Below are 19,422 nucleotides of genomic sequence, written 5' to 3'. Positions count from 1 at the left end.
CCATAAAACCAGCGTTTTAGTGGTAAAACGCTAAGCAGACCCATGTGTAGAGTCAGACCAGTTTCACTATTTACTCTCGCTGAGACCATACACCTCACGCCAAAGTACTTCATTTATAAACTAAAGGGGTGCATGCTAGTTTTCTCAAGAAATTATGTAATTTTAATTATGTGAATTATAATGTAATAATGTGACCACATAAGCACATAAATAATGAACTGATTTTGATGAAATGAAAGAATTTAAACTATTACACCAGTGGCTGGGAAATTGTGACACGTTTGTCATCAACATGTCTACATGATTTTTCACAAATATACTGTAGCTGGGAATGTAAATCAGGTAAATCCTAAACGTTATGGCCTCATGACACGTAATGACTACCCCCACATGAAGAAGAGACGCATGGAAACTTTGGATAACAGGGTACTGAAGTGGGTTACAACAAACACAAACTGTATGTTAACCCCATGTTTACTGGGTGCACAGTCTAGCCAGCTCCAGCACATCCGCCCATTCAGCCTGCGTTCAATCTAACCTCATTCTCTGCCTGCACTTCTTTGCCACATGGGACCCACATCATTTACCCAGACTTTATTCTCAATGCAGGCTCCATGGGCACATTTTAAAATATGGACGGTTGCATATGTGAATGTATTGCTACACATATTTACACATATTGGATATATATATTTCCCAGTGTATTCAAATATATTCACCAGTTTTGTTTTGTTTTTTTTTTACACATGCATGTCACTATATTAAGTTTTGTATGGTTAATGTTCCTTGCACATAACCCTGAAATGAGGACCAATTAAAAAAACTTACCATATGAATAACACAAATAAACTTTATTTAAATTAAACAAGTGCCCCTTGAATTAAAACACAGTTTAATTCCATTGCTTTAGCCTGATCAGAACAGGTCAGCAACATTCAACCATATGACCTGTGTGACTGAAGCAGGCCGCTGATTCTCATGCGCGAATAACCTGTCAATCACGTGTCAATTCTTGACAAATGAAGATGAGCTGCTGTAACTGTTGTAACTGCTGCTGCTGCTGTGCTTTGAGCTAAATGCTAACATTATCTTGCTAACATGCTCGCCATGACAATGTTTACCTGCTGATGTTCAGCAGGCAAACATTTACAAAGTTTTATTTCTAAACTGATCAAATCAAATAAGCAATCATTATTGATGTATTCAGTACCTCTGTTCCCGCTGTGCCAGTAAAACGCTGCGTCTGTCCAGTGAAAAGGAAAAACTGACCCATGTTTGAACCTAATTACAGACCCATGTATTATACTCAAGAGTTTCTGTTTAGGCTTAACTCTGCTTATTTTCTGTTTTCTCCTCTCCCACACAGATTAACTGGACGGACTGCGGCCTCTCCAGTTTTGGCACGGTAGTTGTTCCTTTGCAGTCACTGGTAAATGTGAAAAGATGTTTTCATTGGCCTGGACTGAAAGGAGCTGCAAAGTTTTACCAGCTCAAGTTTAGCTCCCTTGCCAAAAAGATAAAACGACCTTTTGCTTTATCGATTTAACGCTGCCACTGAAGGATTACAATGAAAAGAGGATTACTGTAGGAGTCTCGCTTGAGAGGAAGACTGATATGAGTGGGAAGATGGTATCTGGATCGAGCAATTGCTTCATCTCGGAGGCAGATAGTGAAACTCACAGAGCAGAGAAGATGAATATATGTGTCGCCTATGTGTGTATGAGTTTGCCTTATATGTCAGTTGATGTCTGTATTTGCCTCTCTCCACCTTTCCTTTTGAAGCAGTGCTGATTAGGAGTAATAAAGCTCATTTTCAGCTGCAGATCGTTGTGGTGACATTTGCCTTTTTCTGACCACAGCCATCTGAACTCTCCGTAGTTCTGTCTTAGAGTTTCCCCAAACACTGTTATGTAATCTCCCAAACATTCTTCCATTTATCATCCTATCCTAACCTTTCAAAATCCCTCCCTTCACACTGACTTGGTCACACTTTTTGTTTTAGTTGTATTTCTCTCTTATTTGTACTGGATTACCATCAAATATTTTCCTCTGAATCCTCCCTGCCCTCTCTCCTCCACCCGCAGTTCGTCCTCTCCCACCCACCCCAGTTTCTAATTGGATTTCATTACCATTTCCTTTCAGTTTTTCCCAGCCACACTCTCTGGTTGGGAGGAACAGCTTTAGCTGGATTCTCCTCAGCACTCACAAACATCAGCAGCAGCAGCAGCAGCAGCAGCAGCAGCTCTCAGAGACTTCATTACATCAGCCAGTAAGTTCTGATTTTTGAAATGTTTTTCCCTGAATTGTGAATCAATGCTGCTCTTCAGTGTTTGAATGTCAGGGCACACAGGCGAAGTGTGCACATGTCAGAGTGCAAGGCTGAGGTATGTTTCATAGGTTTAGTGTACTGGCACCTTTTTTGTCTTTCAGAACATCAAGTATGGATTACCACTGTCTGGACTGTACAGAAAACTTAAAGGCAATGGAGGAAGTAAAGTCAAAATCGTACCTAAGTATTATCAGCAAAAAGTATCAAATGTAAAAATACCCCTACCATATTACTCTTTATTAGATTAACTGATTTATTATTAATGATGTGTTCCAGGTTAAGCATTGTTCTAATACATTTAAATTCTGGGCTCTATAAAGAAAATATGTAAAGTAATCAGTAAATACAGTTGTCAGATGACTTTGGTGGAGTAAAAGGTAGAATAATGCCATCTGAAATGTTGTTGAATTGAAGCACAAAGTATAAGTCAGAAGTACAAACTGTATTTGAGTAAATGTTACATTATTTCCCAAGGACATTATTCAGCAATACGGGGTTAAAATTAAGAAGTCAGCAGTTATGATAATGAGTTACAGTAAATGTAGATAATATCAATGCGCTCCAGCTGGTCTTTAGGCAATATGCCAAACTTTTCCTAATGGCTGTTGGGGTTTGTCAATTTATATCTTACAGAGATATCAGATAAAAGTGAAACTGAATCCAAGTCACTGGAGTTTGACTGAAACAAAAACTTTTTTGCCACAACTCCAGTCCAGGGATTTAGACTGAACCTTCTTCATGTCCTGTTTATTAAACTGAGAACAACTGAATTTCACCTGATAACAAATACAGTGTCAGAAAGAAAAGTTATTTCACTACTTGTCTTCGAAGTGTTACTTGTTTGCTGTTCTGACAGTCAGGCGTTTGTGAAGTTGCACAGTCAGCACTGTAGTTCACAGGTCAGTGGCCTATAAACAGTGGATTCTTGAGAACTTTCATGTTTCTAATCATCTGAGGGCTACTGAGGCAGACAGCTGTTCAGACTCTCCAGTATTTGTCCTCTTGTCTGTTCTCCTCCTCTGCCAGGAATTCTGACATGCAAGTCTCTCTCCCTCCTCCTTTTCACTCACTGGCTCTCTCATTTCTGTCTGTTTTTTAGTCTCCCCCCTCCTCTGTGTGTGTGTGTGTGTGTGTGTGTGTGTGTGGCTCTCTCCCTGTTTCTGCAGCTGTTGTGGATATACAGCAAGCTCTCGTAACAATTAGGAGACTTGCAGATAGCCGGCAGACAGCTTCCATTACTAAACCATACAGCTGGAGTCCACAAAGCACCCAGTACCAGGAGCCAGTGAGCCTGCAGGTCCTCCTGGTCAGTTCATCAGTTCACTTTATGGTCCTGCGACGCCTGTCCTGCTCTCAGGCAGACTGCCCAACAGGGAGACATTGGAGACAAGCTGGTGTCTCTTGACCAAAAATCCTGCAGGAGAAAGACATGAGAGCTGCAATACAAACATACTTGGAATTGAGTGATTTTATACCGGGTAGGCAGCAGAAGTGTACAGTCTGATAACTCTCTGGCTGTCCATGCAGGGTCAACTGAGGACTGAGGTTCTTGATGCATGTTCACTCACACAGACAGGAAACACAGGGAGACAGAGACAGAGGGGAATTTGAAGACGAACTTTTTAACTTTTAGGTGTGACTGCGAGTAGCTTCTGAGTCGGCTGTCTGGAATTCAGCATCTCATCACACTTTTATAAGAAACATCTGGTAACATTATATTAAGTACGTATGAGTAATCCTAATCAGTGGCTGGGGAATTTTATTACTCTCATCCTCCTGAACTGACTACGTCTGGATGTCCTTCACTGAAACTTGTAGCCATCATACAAATGACATGTTTGAAATATATGTTTATCTACATTCTGTAAGCTTAAATTAGTTTGTGATGTAAAGAGCAAACCTGTCTAATGCCTTTTCTGTCTGCCGTTGGTTGTTATTGAGTCTTCTTTTTTTCCCTCCTTTTTTTCCATCACTTCCTTCCGCGTGCCTTCCCCGACACAGACCATGCTGTTCTCAGTATCATGACTCTCCACCGATTATAGTTGAAACCAGAAACTGCACCTGTGTTAATAAACACAAGCTCACCCAGTGTGTGTCGTTACAGTGAAACCTTCACTTAGGATTATTTATGTGTACTTAAAGCTATTACATTTTATGAAAATGTCAGCCTGAGTGGAGAGGGAGACATTTAAAATGTCATCTGTTCTAAATTACTGGTTTTGGAATCTAATGAATAATCTCCACTCAGTAATGTAATATGGTTATTTCAGTTTTACTTTCTCCTCAAGCCAAGTGAAGAATTTGTGAAAAAAAACTAAAAACTAAAAACTAAAATAAAAACAAAAACAAACCCCAAAACAAAAAACAAAAAACAAAAAAACAAAGAAACAAAAAAACAAAGAAACAAAAACCAAACCAAACCAAAACCAAACCCAAAAACAAAAACAAAAACAAAAACAAAAACAAAAACAAAAACAAAAACAAAAACAAAAACAAAAACAACAAAAAAGCATAAAGGAATGTTATTATAATTCATATTTTTTTCTGTTAATACACATTAAGTTCAAGATCAAATATGGTAAAAATACTGGTTAAATTTGGTTTTGATTATTTAAAAAGATAGATATTGTGTTGCTTAATATCAGATTTCAGATTAAATGTTAGTATAAGTCATTGCAGCAGTTTCTACAGGAAATAATCCTGCAGCTTTTAATTTTTTTTAATTTTAAATAGCAGTATTAAACCCATCAAGGTCTAATAGCCCTATTGTAACATCTGCCTGGAAGACAGTAACCGAGTCCTTGAATTCATTTGATACAGTAGATTCCCTTTGACTTCGTTTAACTGCCACTCAAAACAGTAAACTAAATATTTTACTGTAAGTCCTCAGATAATGTTGTAAAACACTCATTTCAGTGTGTGTACATATGCTGCAGTTTCAAAATTTATATGTGCTCTTCCAGTGTTTGTAATCTGATCAAGTTTGATTTGACTTGATGTTTATAGAGGCATTTGTGGCGCACTTTTGTTTAATCCTAACTCTATTATCCCACTGAGCATTGTCCAGCTCAGACTGTGGTGTTACTCCTCCACAGACTTGTACGTAAACTATAATGTTTCCACACATACTTTACATTTCTCTCTTTTCCCTCTCAGCCCGACACTGCAATGACCTCGCTCAGGCTGTTACCCTTGTTGCACTCCCTCCTCGTCCTACAAGTCCACCTTTCCAACCAGTTAGAAGACAACAAGATCCCACCCAGTCTGTGTACCGGTCATCCTGGTATCCCGGGCTCTCCTGGAGTTCATGGCAGTCCTGGTCAGCCAGGGAGAGATGGAAGGGACGGGAGAGATGCTGCTCCGGGGGAGAAGGGAGAAAAGGGGGACAGGGGAGAACCAGGTGCTCTATTTTATTTATTTAAGTGTGTGTGTGTGTGTGTGATGACTGTCAGCGCTTTATGTTCATGTTTGTGCTCCTTTTCCTCTCAAGGTGAGACAGGGGCGCGAGGCCTGACTGGAGACAGAGGTGACCCAGGACAAAAGGGGGACAGAGGGCAGGCAGGAGAGTGTGCTGTTGCCCCCAAATCAGCCTTCAGTGTCAAACTATCTGACGGCCTCACTTTACCCCTCACTGTGGGCGATGCAGTGCGCTTTGACAAGATCGTGCTGAATGAACAGGGCGACTACAACACAGAGACGGGACGCTTCACCTGCAGAGTCCCTGGAGTCTACTACTTTGCCGTCCACGCCACAGTCTACCGTGCCAGCCTGCAGTTTGACCTGATGAAGAACGGACACGCGGTGGCATCTTATTTTCAGTTTTATGGAAACTGGCCCAAACCGGCGTCTCTGTCAGGAGGCTCCCTGCTCAACCTCATCCCTGGTGACCAGGTGTGGGTCCAGATGGCTCTGTCAGAGTACAATGGATTTTACTCGAGCACCAAGACAGACAGCACCTTCACTGGCTTCCTGGTGTACTCATACTGGAAAAACTCTGCTGTGTTTGCATGACATGTGCTAATGTACAAAACAAAGTCATATTCCCCTGTGGGAAATGAACCACAACTAATTTTTTTGCCTATTTTAGTTTCCTAATTGAGACGTTCTGGATGATGACAAGTGAATCGGCTGTGACCTGGTACAGCTGTATTTGTGTAATAAGTAAAAAAACACACCAGACAATGTTACTTGAATGGCACATACCGTACTGGTGAAGTGTGAGGTACATACACTGAGCAGCAATGTTTATTCAGTGTCTGTTCTTCGGTTGCAGCTTTAAAACTGTTGTGGCAGGTAATTCTTGTACCAGATGTTGTGACAACGGCCTCCAGCCAACTCCAGGCCACAAATTCAAACAGCTTTTATGCCATTATTGCACTTTGTTTCTCATCGGTTTCTGCACAGCGAACATGAAACATGAATAAACCATTTTAGTTTTTAAAACACACACGACTGACATATTTTTGGCCATAAAAACCTGTTTATACTGGCGAGTGACAAATGTGAAGAGATAAGTTTTGCCAGGTGCAATAATTTTTTCGTAGCATGCCTGCCTGTGCACATCTGTATTATTATAGAGATGTTTGTCTGATTTCAGTGGTGGAAGAAATACCAATACAACTGTTAAAATACTCAAACTCATATTTAAATAAAAGGACAGAAGGATCATAGTCAAAATATTCTCATAGCATATGTGCTAAAAGAACTCATTGTGCTTTACCTATTTCATGCAAAGACTGCAATACAAGGTGCTTAACAGTAAAAACAGACACGTGAACATAAACACACACACAAAGAAAAAAAAAACAAACATTTGAGAGAAGTTTCAAGTTATTGTACAGTAGCTCTGAAATTATGAGACATCAGTGTGTCGATTTGATCAATGCACTGAACCAGTTTGTCAATGGGGCTGGTGTTGTCAGGTGATAGAGAAATGTTAGCTATGAAAATTGACCCCATGTTCTCTGATGATGTTTCCCAGTGGCAGCATGCAACGGTTGAGGTCCCAGCGTGGCTCCTTGAGGAATCCCACATGTTATGCAAGTGTTAGCTGAGGAGTGATCACCAAGGAAACCATATAAAAGCTAAACCAATTTAAGACTGTGCCATAAAGGCCGAAGCAATTCTGTAATGCAGCACTTAGGCCTAAAAGTACTGATATTGAGAGTTTATCACAATATATATAACAGCCAGTCTCACAGTGCTTGACTACAGCAGTATATATAGTTGTTCTTGGTCTCTTCTCTCTCCCCCTCTCACTCTCTCACCCTCTTTCTCCTCTCCTCCCCATTCCTCTCTTCTCAGCCCAACCAGTTGAGGCGGAAGGCCACCCATCATGAGTCCAGTGCTGTCAGAGGTTTCTTCCCATTAAAAGGGAGTTTTTCCTTTCCACTGTTGCAAAGTGCCTGCTCATGATGGGAACTGAGAGGTCTTGACCTTACTCTGTAAAGTTCCTTGAGAAATTGTATGTTATGATTTGGCACCATATAAATAAAACTGAACTGAATTGAATTGGAACCAAATCTGCAGGGTCTTGAGATAACTAATCTGGTTGAAATGTTCAAATTGTTATTTAAATGACAGCATCTGTAATGTTTAGAGGAGAAATCTCTCTTTGTTGCAGCTGCCATCACCTCATAGACATCTGAAACATACCAAGACGGAACAACTAGACATTTTCTTTTGTAAGCAATCACAAGCCAAAAATGTTGAGAACCACTAGTTTAATCTTTAAGAATGCAATGTATCTTATGAGTTTATTAGATGTTTTTTTTAAAATGTAAAAGTCACAAGTAATTATGGCTGTTAAATGACTGTAGTGCAGTAAATATGCAATATTTCCCAGTGAAATGTAGTGTTGTAAAATTATAAAAGTATAAAAGCTTAAAGGTAAAGTACATGTATTTCAAAAGTACAGCACTAGAGTAAATTGACTTAGTTACTTTCCATCTCTGCTCGATTGATTTACTTCCATGTGGAACTTTTATTAGCCTAATCCAACACCCAGTCCTGTGGTTTTTATTCCCAAAGGCAAAGCATTACCGAAGTAAAAAGCTTAATGAAAAAAGTTTGGCAAATGTTCATTTTCCACTGGATTCCCACTGTTTACCTCTGAATAAATGATCTCACCAAACGCTGTAAGTACCTTGACAGACTCAAACATTTCAACACTGTGAGCTAGTTAATGTAAGTCATCTCCTTTTTCCCATCACTGATGATAGCTTAGAACAAAAAGAATATCTGTGACGTTTTTTCTTGAGGGATGATTATTTATTTAAGAGGGTAAACACTCACAAGACCACACAATGGAAGACTTTCTGTGCCTGTCAAATAGACGACCACAGACATGAGGAAATGTTATTTTCCCCTCACTCCTAGAGTCTCCTACATATAATTAAGCTCTAAATATATCCTCATAACTTTTCCCTCTAGGGTAGAATGAGAGCAGCAGGAACTTAATCAATCCTCCTCTGGCATAAATCAGTTATTTCCATTAGTTCACAGCCTGTAAATTGAAGCCGATGGCCAAGAAGACAATGACATCACTCTCTGACAGAGCTGGGTGGGGGTTTGTTTGGGTGAAGGAAAGTGAGGCAAGAGTTTGATGTCTGGATTAAAATGTAGATGCAGATAGGGTTTAGTTACAATAAGGTCAAATGATCGACAAGAGTGTGTACATGTACTTTAGAGGCGGCAGGGCCAGAAAACAATGAGATCAGAACTCCTCCACCACCGTAAGATATATTTGACTAACCACCAAAAATGTCTGTAAAACTACTTTCTTTCTCATATTATCAATGTATTAAAGTTAGATTATATTTTCTGCCCATTTTCTGTCCCCACATGATGGTCTAAAGAAATATCTTGACATTTCTACCCAAAATACCCATTTCCACTGGAAATATTTAGACATTTCTACAATCATGTTATAGCCGTTACACAACCAGAAGACCAGACAAATTGTAGACACCTCACTTTTGCATGGATCAAACAAGCGAAGTACAACATGTGAGCTTTAGGGTTGCTGGGAGACAAATTTTCTTAGCTTTGGAGAGAACCAGACTTGCTGTTACCCCCCAGTTTACTGTTTTTATGCTAAGCTAAGGCAGAGTGGCAACAATCCTTGCAGCTAACTCTCTGCAACAAGCATTTTCCCCAAAATATCAAATTATTCCTTTAAAGCTCTCTCCATCCTGCCAAGGAATTCTAGTGGTAAAATAACATAATTTCATTTGGTTTAGAAACAAATCTAAAGATATTTAGTTAATAAATAAATAAATAAAAATAAATAAGAGCACCAACCATCTAAAACCATACATGTGTAATTTTTGTGTAACTGTGGAACATAAATTTTCACAAATTACCAGAGACAATAACAAGGACATGACCTCATTGTCCTCAGTGAGAGGGTTTCTCTCTATAGATATAGGGAATCATGCAGAATATAGGGAGTCATGCAGCTAGAACTATATAAAATAAATATGTCGTTATCAGTTGTGTTTTCCTTTGCATCACTTTCATTAGAGGTGGCTCTGCTAAAGTAGATGTGGCTACTTCATCCAGCAGGGGGCAGTGTTGTATCAGTGTTCAGCAGCTTAAACACTGTTTGAAGGAACGTGTGCAAAGAAGAGAGTGAGGGCACCATCAGTTTGTGCTTCAGATTATTTGGACAGGACTTATCGTTTCTACCAGCTGTGTCAGACAGGCCTGAGGTGCCTTTATGATGAGTGGAACAGTGACTGTGCATGCTTAAGAGAAATCAGACAGGAATGTTTGGTACATTATCATTTTATTAGGCCAGCAGTCAGCCCAAAGGGACTCCAACATTTATTGATCATATCCTTCCTTTAACAGAATTTACAAACTAGAAAATGAAATAAAGTTATTCCTTTTAAAACCACATATCCACCTCTTGAAAAATGACACCTGCCCTCAAGAGATTATCCACACAAAATTAAAGATAATTACACATATTTGAATGATAAATACATCATTGATAAATTGAGGTCTTAACAGTCAAATATTGGCACTTTTATGGACACAATCCTTAAATGGAGAAATTATTTGCATAAAATGAAGCACATCAAACATAAGGTTGACAGATCAATAAGTAGACCTCATTGTGCTCTTCTCTGATAACGGATTACACATCGAGGACTATTTTACATGCATTTAAACTTAAATGTAGTCTCATTCATTTTTTCCTTTATGGGTAATCACCAGTAATCTCTTCTAAAGTTAAGAGCTTTTGTTGTTTTTGGACTTTTAAAATCAACAGTTGAACTTAAAATAGATGTTTAATGAAATATTGCACTGAACAAATATTCAACAGAAGACTACAGTTCTGCTGTTGTGGTACAATTCAGGAAGAAATTCCACTGAAGTCTGCATTTTTTGCTATTTAGAAATCTTCTCAGTGATCACCTTACAAGGGAAAACGAGGTTCAAAGAGCAGTTCATTCTTTTGGAGGGTATTACTGAAAAAAAATCAAATATTCACTGAGTGTTTGGCCTTTTTTTTTACTGCACATTGTAACTGAGCAAACTCTTACTTGAACCAATTGTTTTGTAAGAGCAGCTTTCTTTTGTGTTCTTCTGGGTAATACAGCGCCCAAGTATTAATTTCATGGTGTAGGATTTGCCACGTTACTGAGTCCAGGTATTATTTGAGTTAAAGGGTGAACACTTGTGCAAACATGTATTTTGTATGTTATGTTTCTTTTTGCTCATTTAGATGACTTCACTTTGATATTTAAGGATTTTTTTTCTCCTGTTAATCAGCACCAGAAAAGCCACATTCAATCACTTTTGATTCAATGTACGAAACAATTAACATCAACAAGGGTGAATATTTTCTATGGGCACTGAATTTAAACAGTAGCAGAGCATCTATTTGAATAGTCTTTTTAAGTACTCTTTTTTGTGTGTGTGAAAACAGTGGCACATTTCACTGCATCTCATTTCTCTTTCAGGCTGAAGGTGAAAGTTCAAGCACTATGGGATGGGAGCGGGTCTCCTATCCGCCCCTGTGACCTGATGGCTATCATCCAGCTTCCTACTTCAGGAGTCACCAGCTTTAATCTCTGTGCTGCCCATAAATCTCACACACTGCATTTATTCAAGGCTATCAGGATGGTCTGGATGAATTACAACATCTTAATTACACTGGAGTCAGGGCTGGGCGGAGGCCAAGGCTAATGAGTTGCCTGTGTCTTCTCCTTTATCTCATCACATTACTGTCAAACTGTTGTTTTCCTTTTTAATTCACTGACGCGGTTTTCTCTCTTTATTCTGTCTCCTCTCACCTTTTGTAAGTCTCCACATTTTATCTTATATCTATGGAGGGCTCTGGCATTGTCACCTCAGGCTTGCCAATATCAGAAATAGAAAGGAAGTTCTCTCATTGTTCATGAGCTCCCAAAAGGAGGTCAACGGTCAGGGTCAGGGGTGTTGTTTGTAGCTGGTAGACATTCACCATCTTTGATGTTTTAGCAGGGGCAGACACTCACTGTTCTGATGACTTCAACCTCTCCGGTTTTGAAGAGGTTTTCCCACTCATTAGGACACCAAGATTAAAGCACATGATGTAGAGATGATGGAGAAATCAGGAGACAGAGTAAGCAATGGAGGCAGTGATCATAAACAGAAAAAATAGAGCCTGAGTGAGGCAGGGAAAAGTGCACTAGAGTTTGACATGTTCCCACACTGCTCCCGGCCAGGACCACCGGGGTCAGAAGGAAGAGGTCGAATCCCCAGAGTATAAGGCTCTCCTTGGTTTACTCCTCCCTGCTGTTCCCTTGATATTAAACTTCCTCTCCTCTGTTAACACCATCCTCATTTACAACTGACACATAAACACCGCAGAGGCCGGACTCATGGGTCAGGAGACAATAAACAGCCCCTGGTTTGTGGTCATCCAGTAGAAACCTCTGTTATAAAGATGAGAGGATCAAATAAACAGTAAAAGATGCTAATGTCATATTCAGGGACAAATTCATTAATAACATCAAATTCTTAATGAAAAAAGAAAATTATATTTTACATATATTTTACATTGATGTCATTGAGTGCATTCTTTTATCCTGACGTCTAATGTAGAGCTGGGGATATTTTTAGAGAGAACATTGGGAATGAAGCCTCTGGAGCTGTAAACCACAAGGCTCTGGACAAGTGTGGTCCCTTATGACCATTGAGCCCACCCCCACACCCTCTCTAAACCTGCAACCCTTCGACAGCCCCAAGACATGCAAGCTGAAGTAGCCTAACTCTGAAATCAACTGCTGCATTATCTCTGGTTTCAGATGCAGTAAAATAATCTGTAATCTCATGTATCCAGCCCCCTGGATGTACTCATGGCATTCCAGTTGTACAAATCTGCATCACACTCTGCATAAAAGGGCCCCGGGGACATACTGCAGGCTGAATGGGCATCATGAAAACATGGCAAAATCAGTAAGACCAAATTTGGTAAAAGATACAGAGGCCAATGCTTGAAATATGTGACTTTTTTCATATATCCCTTTGCCAATGCAGAGGAACACCCTGATATACACAAACCTGTGGCTGGGAGAATATTAGACATCCTATTTTCTGTTACTTCAAAGTAAATGCATTTCAGAGGTGAAATTATTATTTTATTAATCCATCAGTCGATCAATGCTTTTTGATCATTGATTAAGTAAGTCATTTTGTAAGCAAAAACTCACGGGTTCCAGCTTCTCAAATGTAAATATTAACTGGTTTTCTTACCTTTTAATGATACTAAGCTGAATATGTTCACCATGGACTCTTGGACTTCTATGGGCATTTTTGCTGACACTATACATTGATTAACATTGATTCACTGATTAATCAACGATGAAAATGTGTTAGTTGCAGCCCTAATAAATTAACTACAGTGTTTGATATACCCGTTTTTGTCTCAGAACTGGACTGTGACAACATGTGCATGTAAAGCATGATGAGCTGGTGAAGAAGATCCTGAAAGCATTTTCACTATTGTTTTATTTATTATGAACAGATGACTTGCCATTATGTGGCAGCCACAGCATTAAAAAACACAAGTTACATTCATGTCTTCAAATCACATTGTCCCACACTGTGTCATACATGCTGCAGGTAGCAACAGATGATGGTCATGTGAGCTGGTTTTCAGTCCACTGCAATCTCTAGTTAGGAATGCTATACACTGACATTTTAGGAATACCTGAGAGGAGCAGTAGTCCATATTGACTACAGTCTGGTCTCCAGAAATCTTTTACAACCTTATCAAAAACTGACATTCAGATCACTTCCATAGATGATATCTGTGTAATGTAGCAAGAAAAACAGTAATGTCATAGCTGCAATCACAAATATAATGCAGAAATCAAATTTCTTCTAATCATACAAATCATTTAAAGAAAAAAAAAAAAAGTTCAAAAAGCAAATGAGGGCATATGACAGACAGCACTTTTTCCATATATCTGACTCCAAAACCCCCACCATCAATAATAATACACTAAGTGGTGTCACAAAATTGCCCTGTAAACCTTAAACACTGATCAATATCAGCTTCAGCTTCAACAGCAACAAATGAAAAACAAACGCAAATGAAATTGTGAAGCCTTATTAGTTTATGGTCCTTTTATAAAACAGAAATCTATGTTTTATTACAAAGGCAATGGAAAGGGAAAACCTTTTATGGATTATGTGTTGGTGGTGACTGTAATACGCCTCTGATGGAAGACTGGAATAAGCCCTATCAATAGAACAAATAAATGGCATAAGCTGTATTTTATCATCACTGACTGGAAAATTATAAATCACTTTCCTCACATACAGAAAACCTTTTTGTTTTAACTCTTTACATGGCTCTATGCAGCACAGACATTAACATAAGCATATTTAAATGGTAAAAAGCTTCAACTGCAACAGAAGAGTCATGGTGTTGCTTTGAATACACTGTTATACATACAGAGCATGTGTGGAATCACTCGTATACTCATGCAATAAAGCACAGAGTTTGTTGTAAGACATGAGTAGTGGTAAACATTTCGGTATCATAGTGGGAACTGTATCATAGTGGGAGGGCACCTATGGTTTACCATGGCTAAGAGACCTTAGACTCAACGTGGCAACACTGGACCATTTAAACAGGTGCATGTCAGTGCCAAAACAGCCACCTTACAGACTTATTCCAAGCAGGATCTGAGTATTTTGTGTGTTCACGCTTGAAAAAAAAACAACAAAATGAAGTGAACTTAAAATGGTCAATGTGCATACAAAAAAAACCCTTCCATTCTCCCGCAATTCAATGCACAATGTACACAAAATGAAAAACTAATTGTGGACAGTCGTGAAATAGCTCAGCTACATTTTTGGAAAAAGACTTTGCAGTCTTTTAGAGCTGCAATGACTTGTTGATTGAGCAGTCGATGCAAAGAAAATTAATTTGTAGGTATCTTTACCAATCGTTTCAGCCATTTGCTGGTTTCACCTTTACAAACATTTGTTGACAGTTTTTTTTTTAGTCATATATGTTGGTAAATGATTTTAACAGTTTTCCTTACACTGAAGCATCAATAGAGAAAATAATAATAACAATAAAAATTATTAGATGCAACCCTGGTCTCTTTATTTGGTGGTGGCATTTTAATACTGTAGTTTGCTCAGCATCCAAAGGTACAAATATTATATAATTTCCTGTGTGTGTTTTTACTTAAGTATTTTATTTTCTGATCTGCTGGCAGAGTGCACAGATCTGAAACCAAATTTAAAACAATAAGTCTGGTGATATTCTCTATTTTTATCATCAATAAACAACTACAAATGATAAATTGATCCTACTAACAAGTATGTTCTGTTTAGTCACAGCCCATTTACACCTGTTTGCACTGTTCGCTCCTGTTTGAGTAAAATCTGTGAAAAGCTGCAGAGCCCAGTTGTTTTAGAAAAGTTTTTTTTTTTTTTTTTAAATAGAACAATAATATTTATGAGCTGTTTTTAAAGCTTTATTACATCTTCAGTGGGAACGAATAGGCTTGGGGCTCAGTGCCACAGTCAGGGAAGAGAAGCAGAAAATACTGCAAGATGGACTTATTAATGCTTTGTTAGTTTTGGTTCAACCCTGGGATTTTTTGACAGCAAGCTGAATATAGAATATCACCAGACTTATCCTTTAACATAAAAACATAGGTTATAGAGCATTGTTTCAATTGTGGTAAAATTTTAAGTATAGATACTGATATATTATTAGGATCCTTGATGTCAGAAGCCCATTGATCCACTTCCACTGGTCACTCATAGATACACATCCATAGTGTTGAGGATCATGTGTCGACAGAGTGGGCAGTTATGTTGATAGATAGGCTGCTTCAACAGGATGTTTGTACAGTCTCTACACAAGCAGAGGTGTCTGCATGGAAGCAGCACCACCGTCTTGGTACAGTCCTGACAGATCACACACTTCTTCCTTTCCTCCTGCTCCTTCAGTAGAGTCAGCAGATTCTCAGCAGGCAGAGGTTTACTGTCTTTGCCTGAAGACGACTGCTTTTTTAGTGGTCTGTCTGTACTGGAGGAGGGGAAAACTAAATCCAGCACCTCCTGTTGGGCTCCATCTCCTGCTCTTCCGTCTGGTGGGCCCCGCCGCTCGTCACCGGGGTCACCGTCACCTCGCACTCTGTTGTTGTCGTCCCTGTGGAGGTGCGTCCTCAGCACCAGGCCTAGTTGGCTGCTGTGTTGAGTCAGCTGCTGCCAAAGTCCTCTCTCCAGTAGGTAGAAGTGATGGAGTATCCTCTGCAGGCGTTGCATGTTACTACGCACCAAAGGTGGGGTGCTCCGCAAGATTGAGGCAAGGTGGTGGAGAGCCAGAAACAGTTTGCGCAGAGCAGGAAAAGAACCGATGTAATCCAGAATTCGCACAGCAGCCTGCCTGGTCAGCTCTGGGTTCAGGTAGGCCGTGGTAGTCAGAGCGATAGTGACAGTTAGCAGGAGGCCGTAGATGTTCAGTATGAAGATGCTGATGAACATGTGCACCAGTGAAACCAGAAAGTCCAAAACCAGCTTACAGGGCGACCACAGGAAAGCTGACGTCCCAACCAGGCTGCTGTACAGAAAGGTGAAGGAGGTTAGCGTGAGCTCCAGCACCTTCTGCAGTGGGCTGGAGACTGTCTGCCACACACTGACCGCCGCCAAGTACACATTCTGAGTGGCAATAAGCACAAAGTTTACCACCGTGTTTGTGAAATAGACCACCAGGCTGACAGCGATGCCACAGCCCTCCAGTACCAACAGCAGACCCCGACACAGTTGCTCCTTCCCCCGGAACAGTACGTGAATGGACAGGTAACCCACCATCTTTAGGCTCTCAAGCAGCCCCTCCAGAGCCGGCACCAAGCCCCCCAACATGGTGACAGCACTGTGGGCGACGTTTGAAGTCGCCTCTGCTATGGACATCAAGCAAAAGACGAAGAAGTTTCCCAGCTCCAGCACGGAGGCCAGGAGGAGGTTGGGCAGACTGTTTATGAAGGTGATGACCCCCAGCAGAGTCCGCACCACGGTGTGGACGATGAGAAAATTCAGGTCCAGGAGTAAGCAAACGGCGTCCAGGCATTTTCCTATGGTAGAGATGACAAAGTTCACCAGACCCATGGTAATGTATCTTCAACTTATCGATCTTTGTGCTCAGGTTGTCTCCGTGGCAAAGTCCATGTCTTTATTTGCTCAGAGTGAGACACTCGGACGTTACATCTTGTTTACCCCGTTAGCTCGACCTGTGTGTGTTAGCCGAAACCACAAGCCATTCCTCGTTTCGTTGACCGATAAACTGATTTATATTTCATTTTTGCTCCATCTTTGCTCGGCTAAAGTGACGAGCTAACACCGTAAACACACGCGTTACAGAGAGGCGGATGTTTGGTTTCAAACGAGAGCCAGACACTTCCGTTTGTTTTCTGGGTTTCACTTTTGCTCTCCGTTCAAAAAATGCTGCGGAAACAATTCATTAGTCAGACAGACACTTTACAAGAGATGTAATGTGCAAAAACTGACAGGTGAAATCGAGAGAGACTAAGAAAAACACGCAAAAAACTTCAAGATGTTTACCGTTTCAACCCTGGTCGCCATGTTTGTTTTGGTTCAGCTGATCTCACCATCAACTTCCGGTGAGTTTTACAAAATAAAATGATTTACATTAAAAAAAAAAAAAAAAGTCAAATCAATGAGGGTTTTTTTTTCGAAATAAAAATATATAAAGTATCCACGTTTTCACGCCATTCAAAGCTCATTCCTTTTCGTTTCCAATATTGCGACTTTCAATACAATGCAACAATATTTATTCAGAAATCCTCGTTTCATACAAATTTATCTATTCATTCAGGTGATTCATGGTATTCTGCAGTGAAGTGCACTCCTACTGAATGAAGGGGAAAAGAGTCATCATTTAGTAAACTGCTGTAAAAAGTTTTTTGTTATGACTATGAAAAATTAATTTAGCTATGTGCAGTTATTTTCAGTAAGTATTATTTAATAGTATGACTCAGCACATAAACTACACACAATTAATGACAACGAGCACTACTACTGTTATCACTGCTGCTAGTAATAGAATTGGCCTAATTATAATGTTGAAAATAATAATAACAGTGATGAGATTGAGCAATAGTCCCAATAGTATGATAAAAAATCTGATGTAAAATAATTCTCAGGAGTATAATAATGACATAATAGGATTACACCATAATAATGGTTTGATAAGTAATGGCATAAAAGTTATATTTACACCAGCAGCTGCAGTTGCATATATAAAACAACAGTAGTGTGGAAGCAGAGGCAACAGCAGGTTATTCATCATCAGCTGATGGCGTTCTGTGTCCCTCACAGTTCTCACTGGAATTAGAGGAGCTTTTTTTGTTTGTTTTTAGGGTATTCAAGTGTTTTTTTTCTTTTTTTTTTTGATTTTAGAAACTGTTTTTTGTTCTTCATAACTCTGTCTTTACCTCTCTCTCTCTCTCTCTCTCTCTCTCTTTCTCTCTCTCTCTCTCCCTCTCCCTCTCTGTGTGAGTGTGTGGGAGCATTTTCCAATGTTCCCAACTCAATCCGTTCCATTTACATTAATATGATCTCACTTGTTGAGCTATTGTCTCCCATTACCTAAGCGCCACTTGAGTGACAATGAAACACAAAAGCTTCGCAGTCCCGAACAATATCAACGATATTTCCTTCCTTTCCTTGTGCTGTATCCTCCTCATCTGAGCTGTTCATCACTGAGCTTTTTTTCACCTTGCAGAAACGAACTGCACAAAGCCAGGCTGTTTCCCCCCTATATTCATGGTTTCCCCCCATTCAAATCTTTGTGCTACACTAACTGGCTACTAGCAATAGGTACATATTTACAGTACAGTGGTGAGGTTTGGTATCTTCTCATCTAACTCTCGACAAGAAAATGGAGAAGTCAATTTTCCCCAAAATGCCAAAGTAGTCTTATATAACCTCTTCCTTTGTCAAGGTAAGATTATTAATTCCCAAGTCTATATTTTAATTTTTTTTAATATCAAATTAAAGAGATTATGTCTAAAAATGAACACAGCCAGTCTTCAAAATCCACAATGTGTCCTTTGTGTGTAATTAGGTGGGATTGCTGCAAACACAAACCCACTATATGTTCTTCTTAGGTTCAAAAATTCTGTATTTTTCAACAGTTTTTTGATTTGCATCTCCAACTTGACATTTAGATCTCTGATTAGACTTGCACACACATATAAGCACACAGATAAACAGATACATAGACACACATAGACGCACACTCACACACAACTACCTGGTACCAGGATACCAACAGCCCAGAGCCCCAGAGCATCATAAACAAAGCATTATTTACATTTAAAGTTCCTCTCTATACCATAGACTGTGTGTAAAAAGCTCTAGACATGTTTGAAACGATGTAAAATACTCTGACACAACTTCTGTTTAACATGGTTTTCTCACATAAAAAGTGAAAAAGAAAATCAGAAACTGGGGCTGTAAGCACACCCACGCATAAGGCCACCGCTGCTAGGTTGCCAGGTAAGACAGCAGTGTCTATCAGTGTCATTAGAGGGAAATGTTGGAGAGAC

At 39.6% G+C, this 19,422-nt stretch overlaps 2 protein-coding genes across 3 annotated transcripts; one reads left to right on the top strand and one right to left on the bottom strand.

Moving 5' to 3' along the window:
- The first annotated feature begins 2,146 nt into the window (after positions 1-2,146).
- On the top strand, positions 2,147-6,776 carry c1qtnf5 (C1q and TNF related 5). Its single transcript, XM_071496933.1, has 3 exons — positions 2,147-2,269; positions 5,486-5,729; positions 5,820-6,776. The coding sequence occupies exons 2-3, from the start codon at positions 5,498-5,500 to the stop codon at positions 6,338-6,340; spliced, it is 753 nt and encodes a 250-aa protein (XP_071353034.1). The 5' UTR covers positions 2,147-2,269; positions 5,486-5,497; the 3' UTR covers positions 6,341-6,776.
- A 6,540-nt stretch (positions 6,777-13,316) lies between these two features.
- Positions 13,317-17,474, bottom strand: rnf26 (ring finger protein 26). Of its 2 annotated transcripts, none has more exons than XM_071496753.1 (2): positions 17,414-17,474; positions 13,317-16,926 (listed from the first exon to the last, which is right to left on the bottom strand). In XM_071496753.1, the coding sequence occupies exon 2, from the start codon at positions 16,763-16,765 to the stop codon at positions 15,611-15,613; it is 1,155 nt and encodes a 384-aa protein (XP_071352854.1). In that variant the 5' UTR covers positions 16,766-16,926; positions 17,414-17,474; the 3' UTR covers positions 13,317-15,610. The 2 variants fall into 2 exon arrangements, with proteins under 2 accessions (XP_071352854.1, XP_071352853.1); XM_071496752.1 differs by having other exon boundaries at positions 13,317-17,296; positions 17,414-17,468.
- Positions 17,475-19,422: the final 1,948 nt, after the last annotated feature.

The sequence above is a fragment of the Trachinotus anak genome, unplaced genomic scaffold (assembly GCF_046630095.1).
Source record: "Trachinotus anak isolate AG129_WGS33_773 ecotype Australia unplaced genomic scaffold, CSIRO_AGI_Tana_v1 ptg000014l, whole genome shotgun sequence".
In the NCBI taxonomy this organism is placed as follows: domain Eukaryota; kingdom Metazoa; phylum Chordata; class Actinopteri; order Carangiformes; family Carangidae; genus Trachinotus; species Trachinotus anak.
Note: the sequence above shows the minus strand (reverse complement) of the source record. Positions and strands in the feature narration are given on the sequence as shown.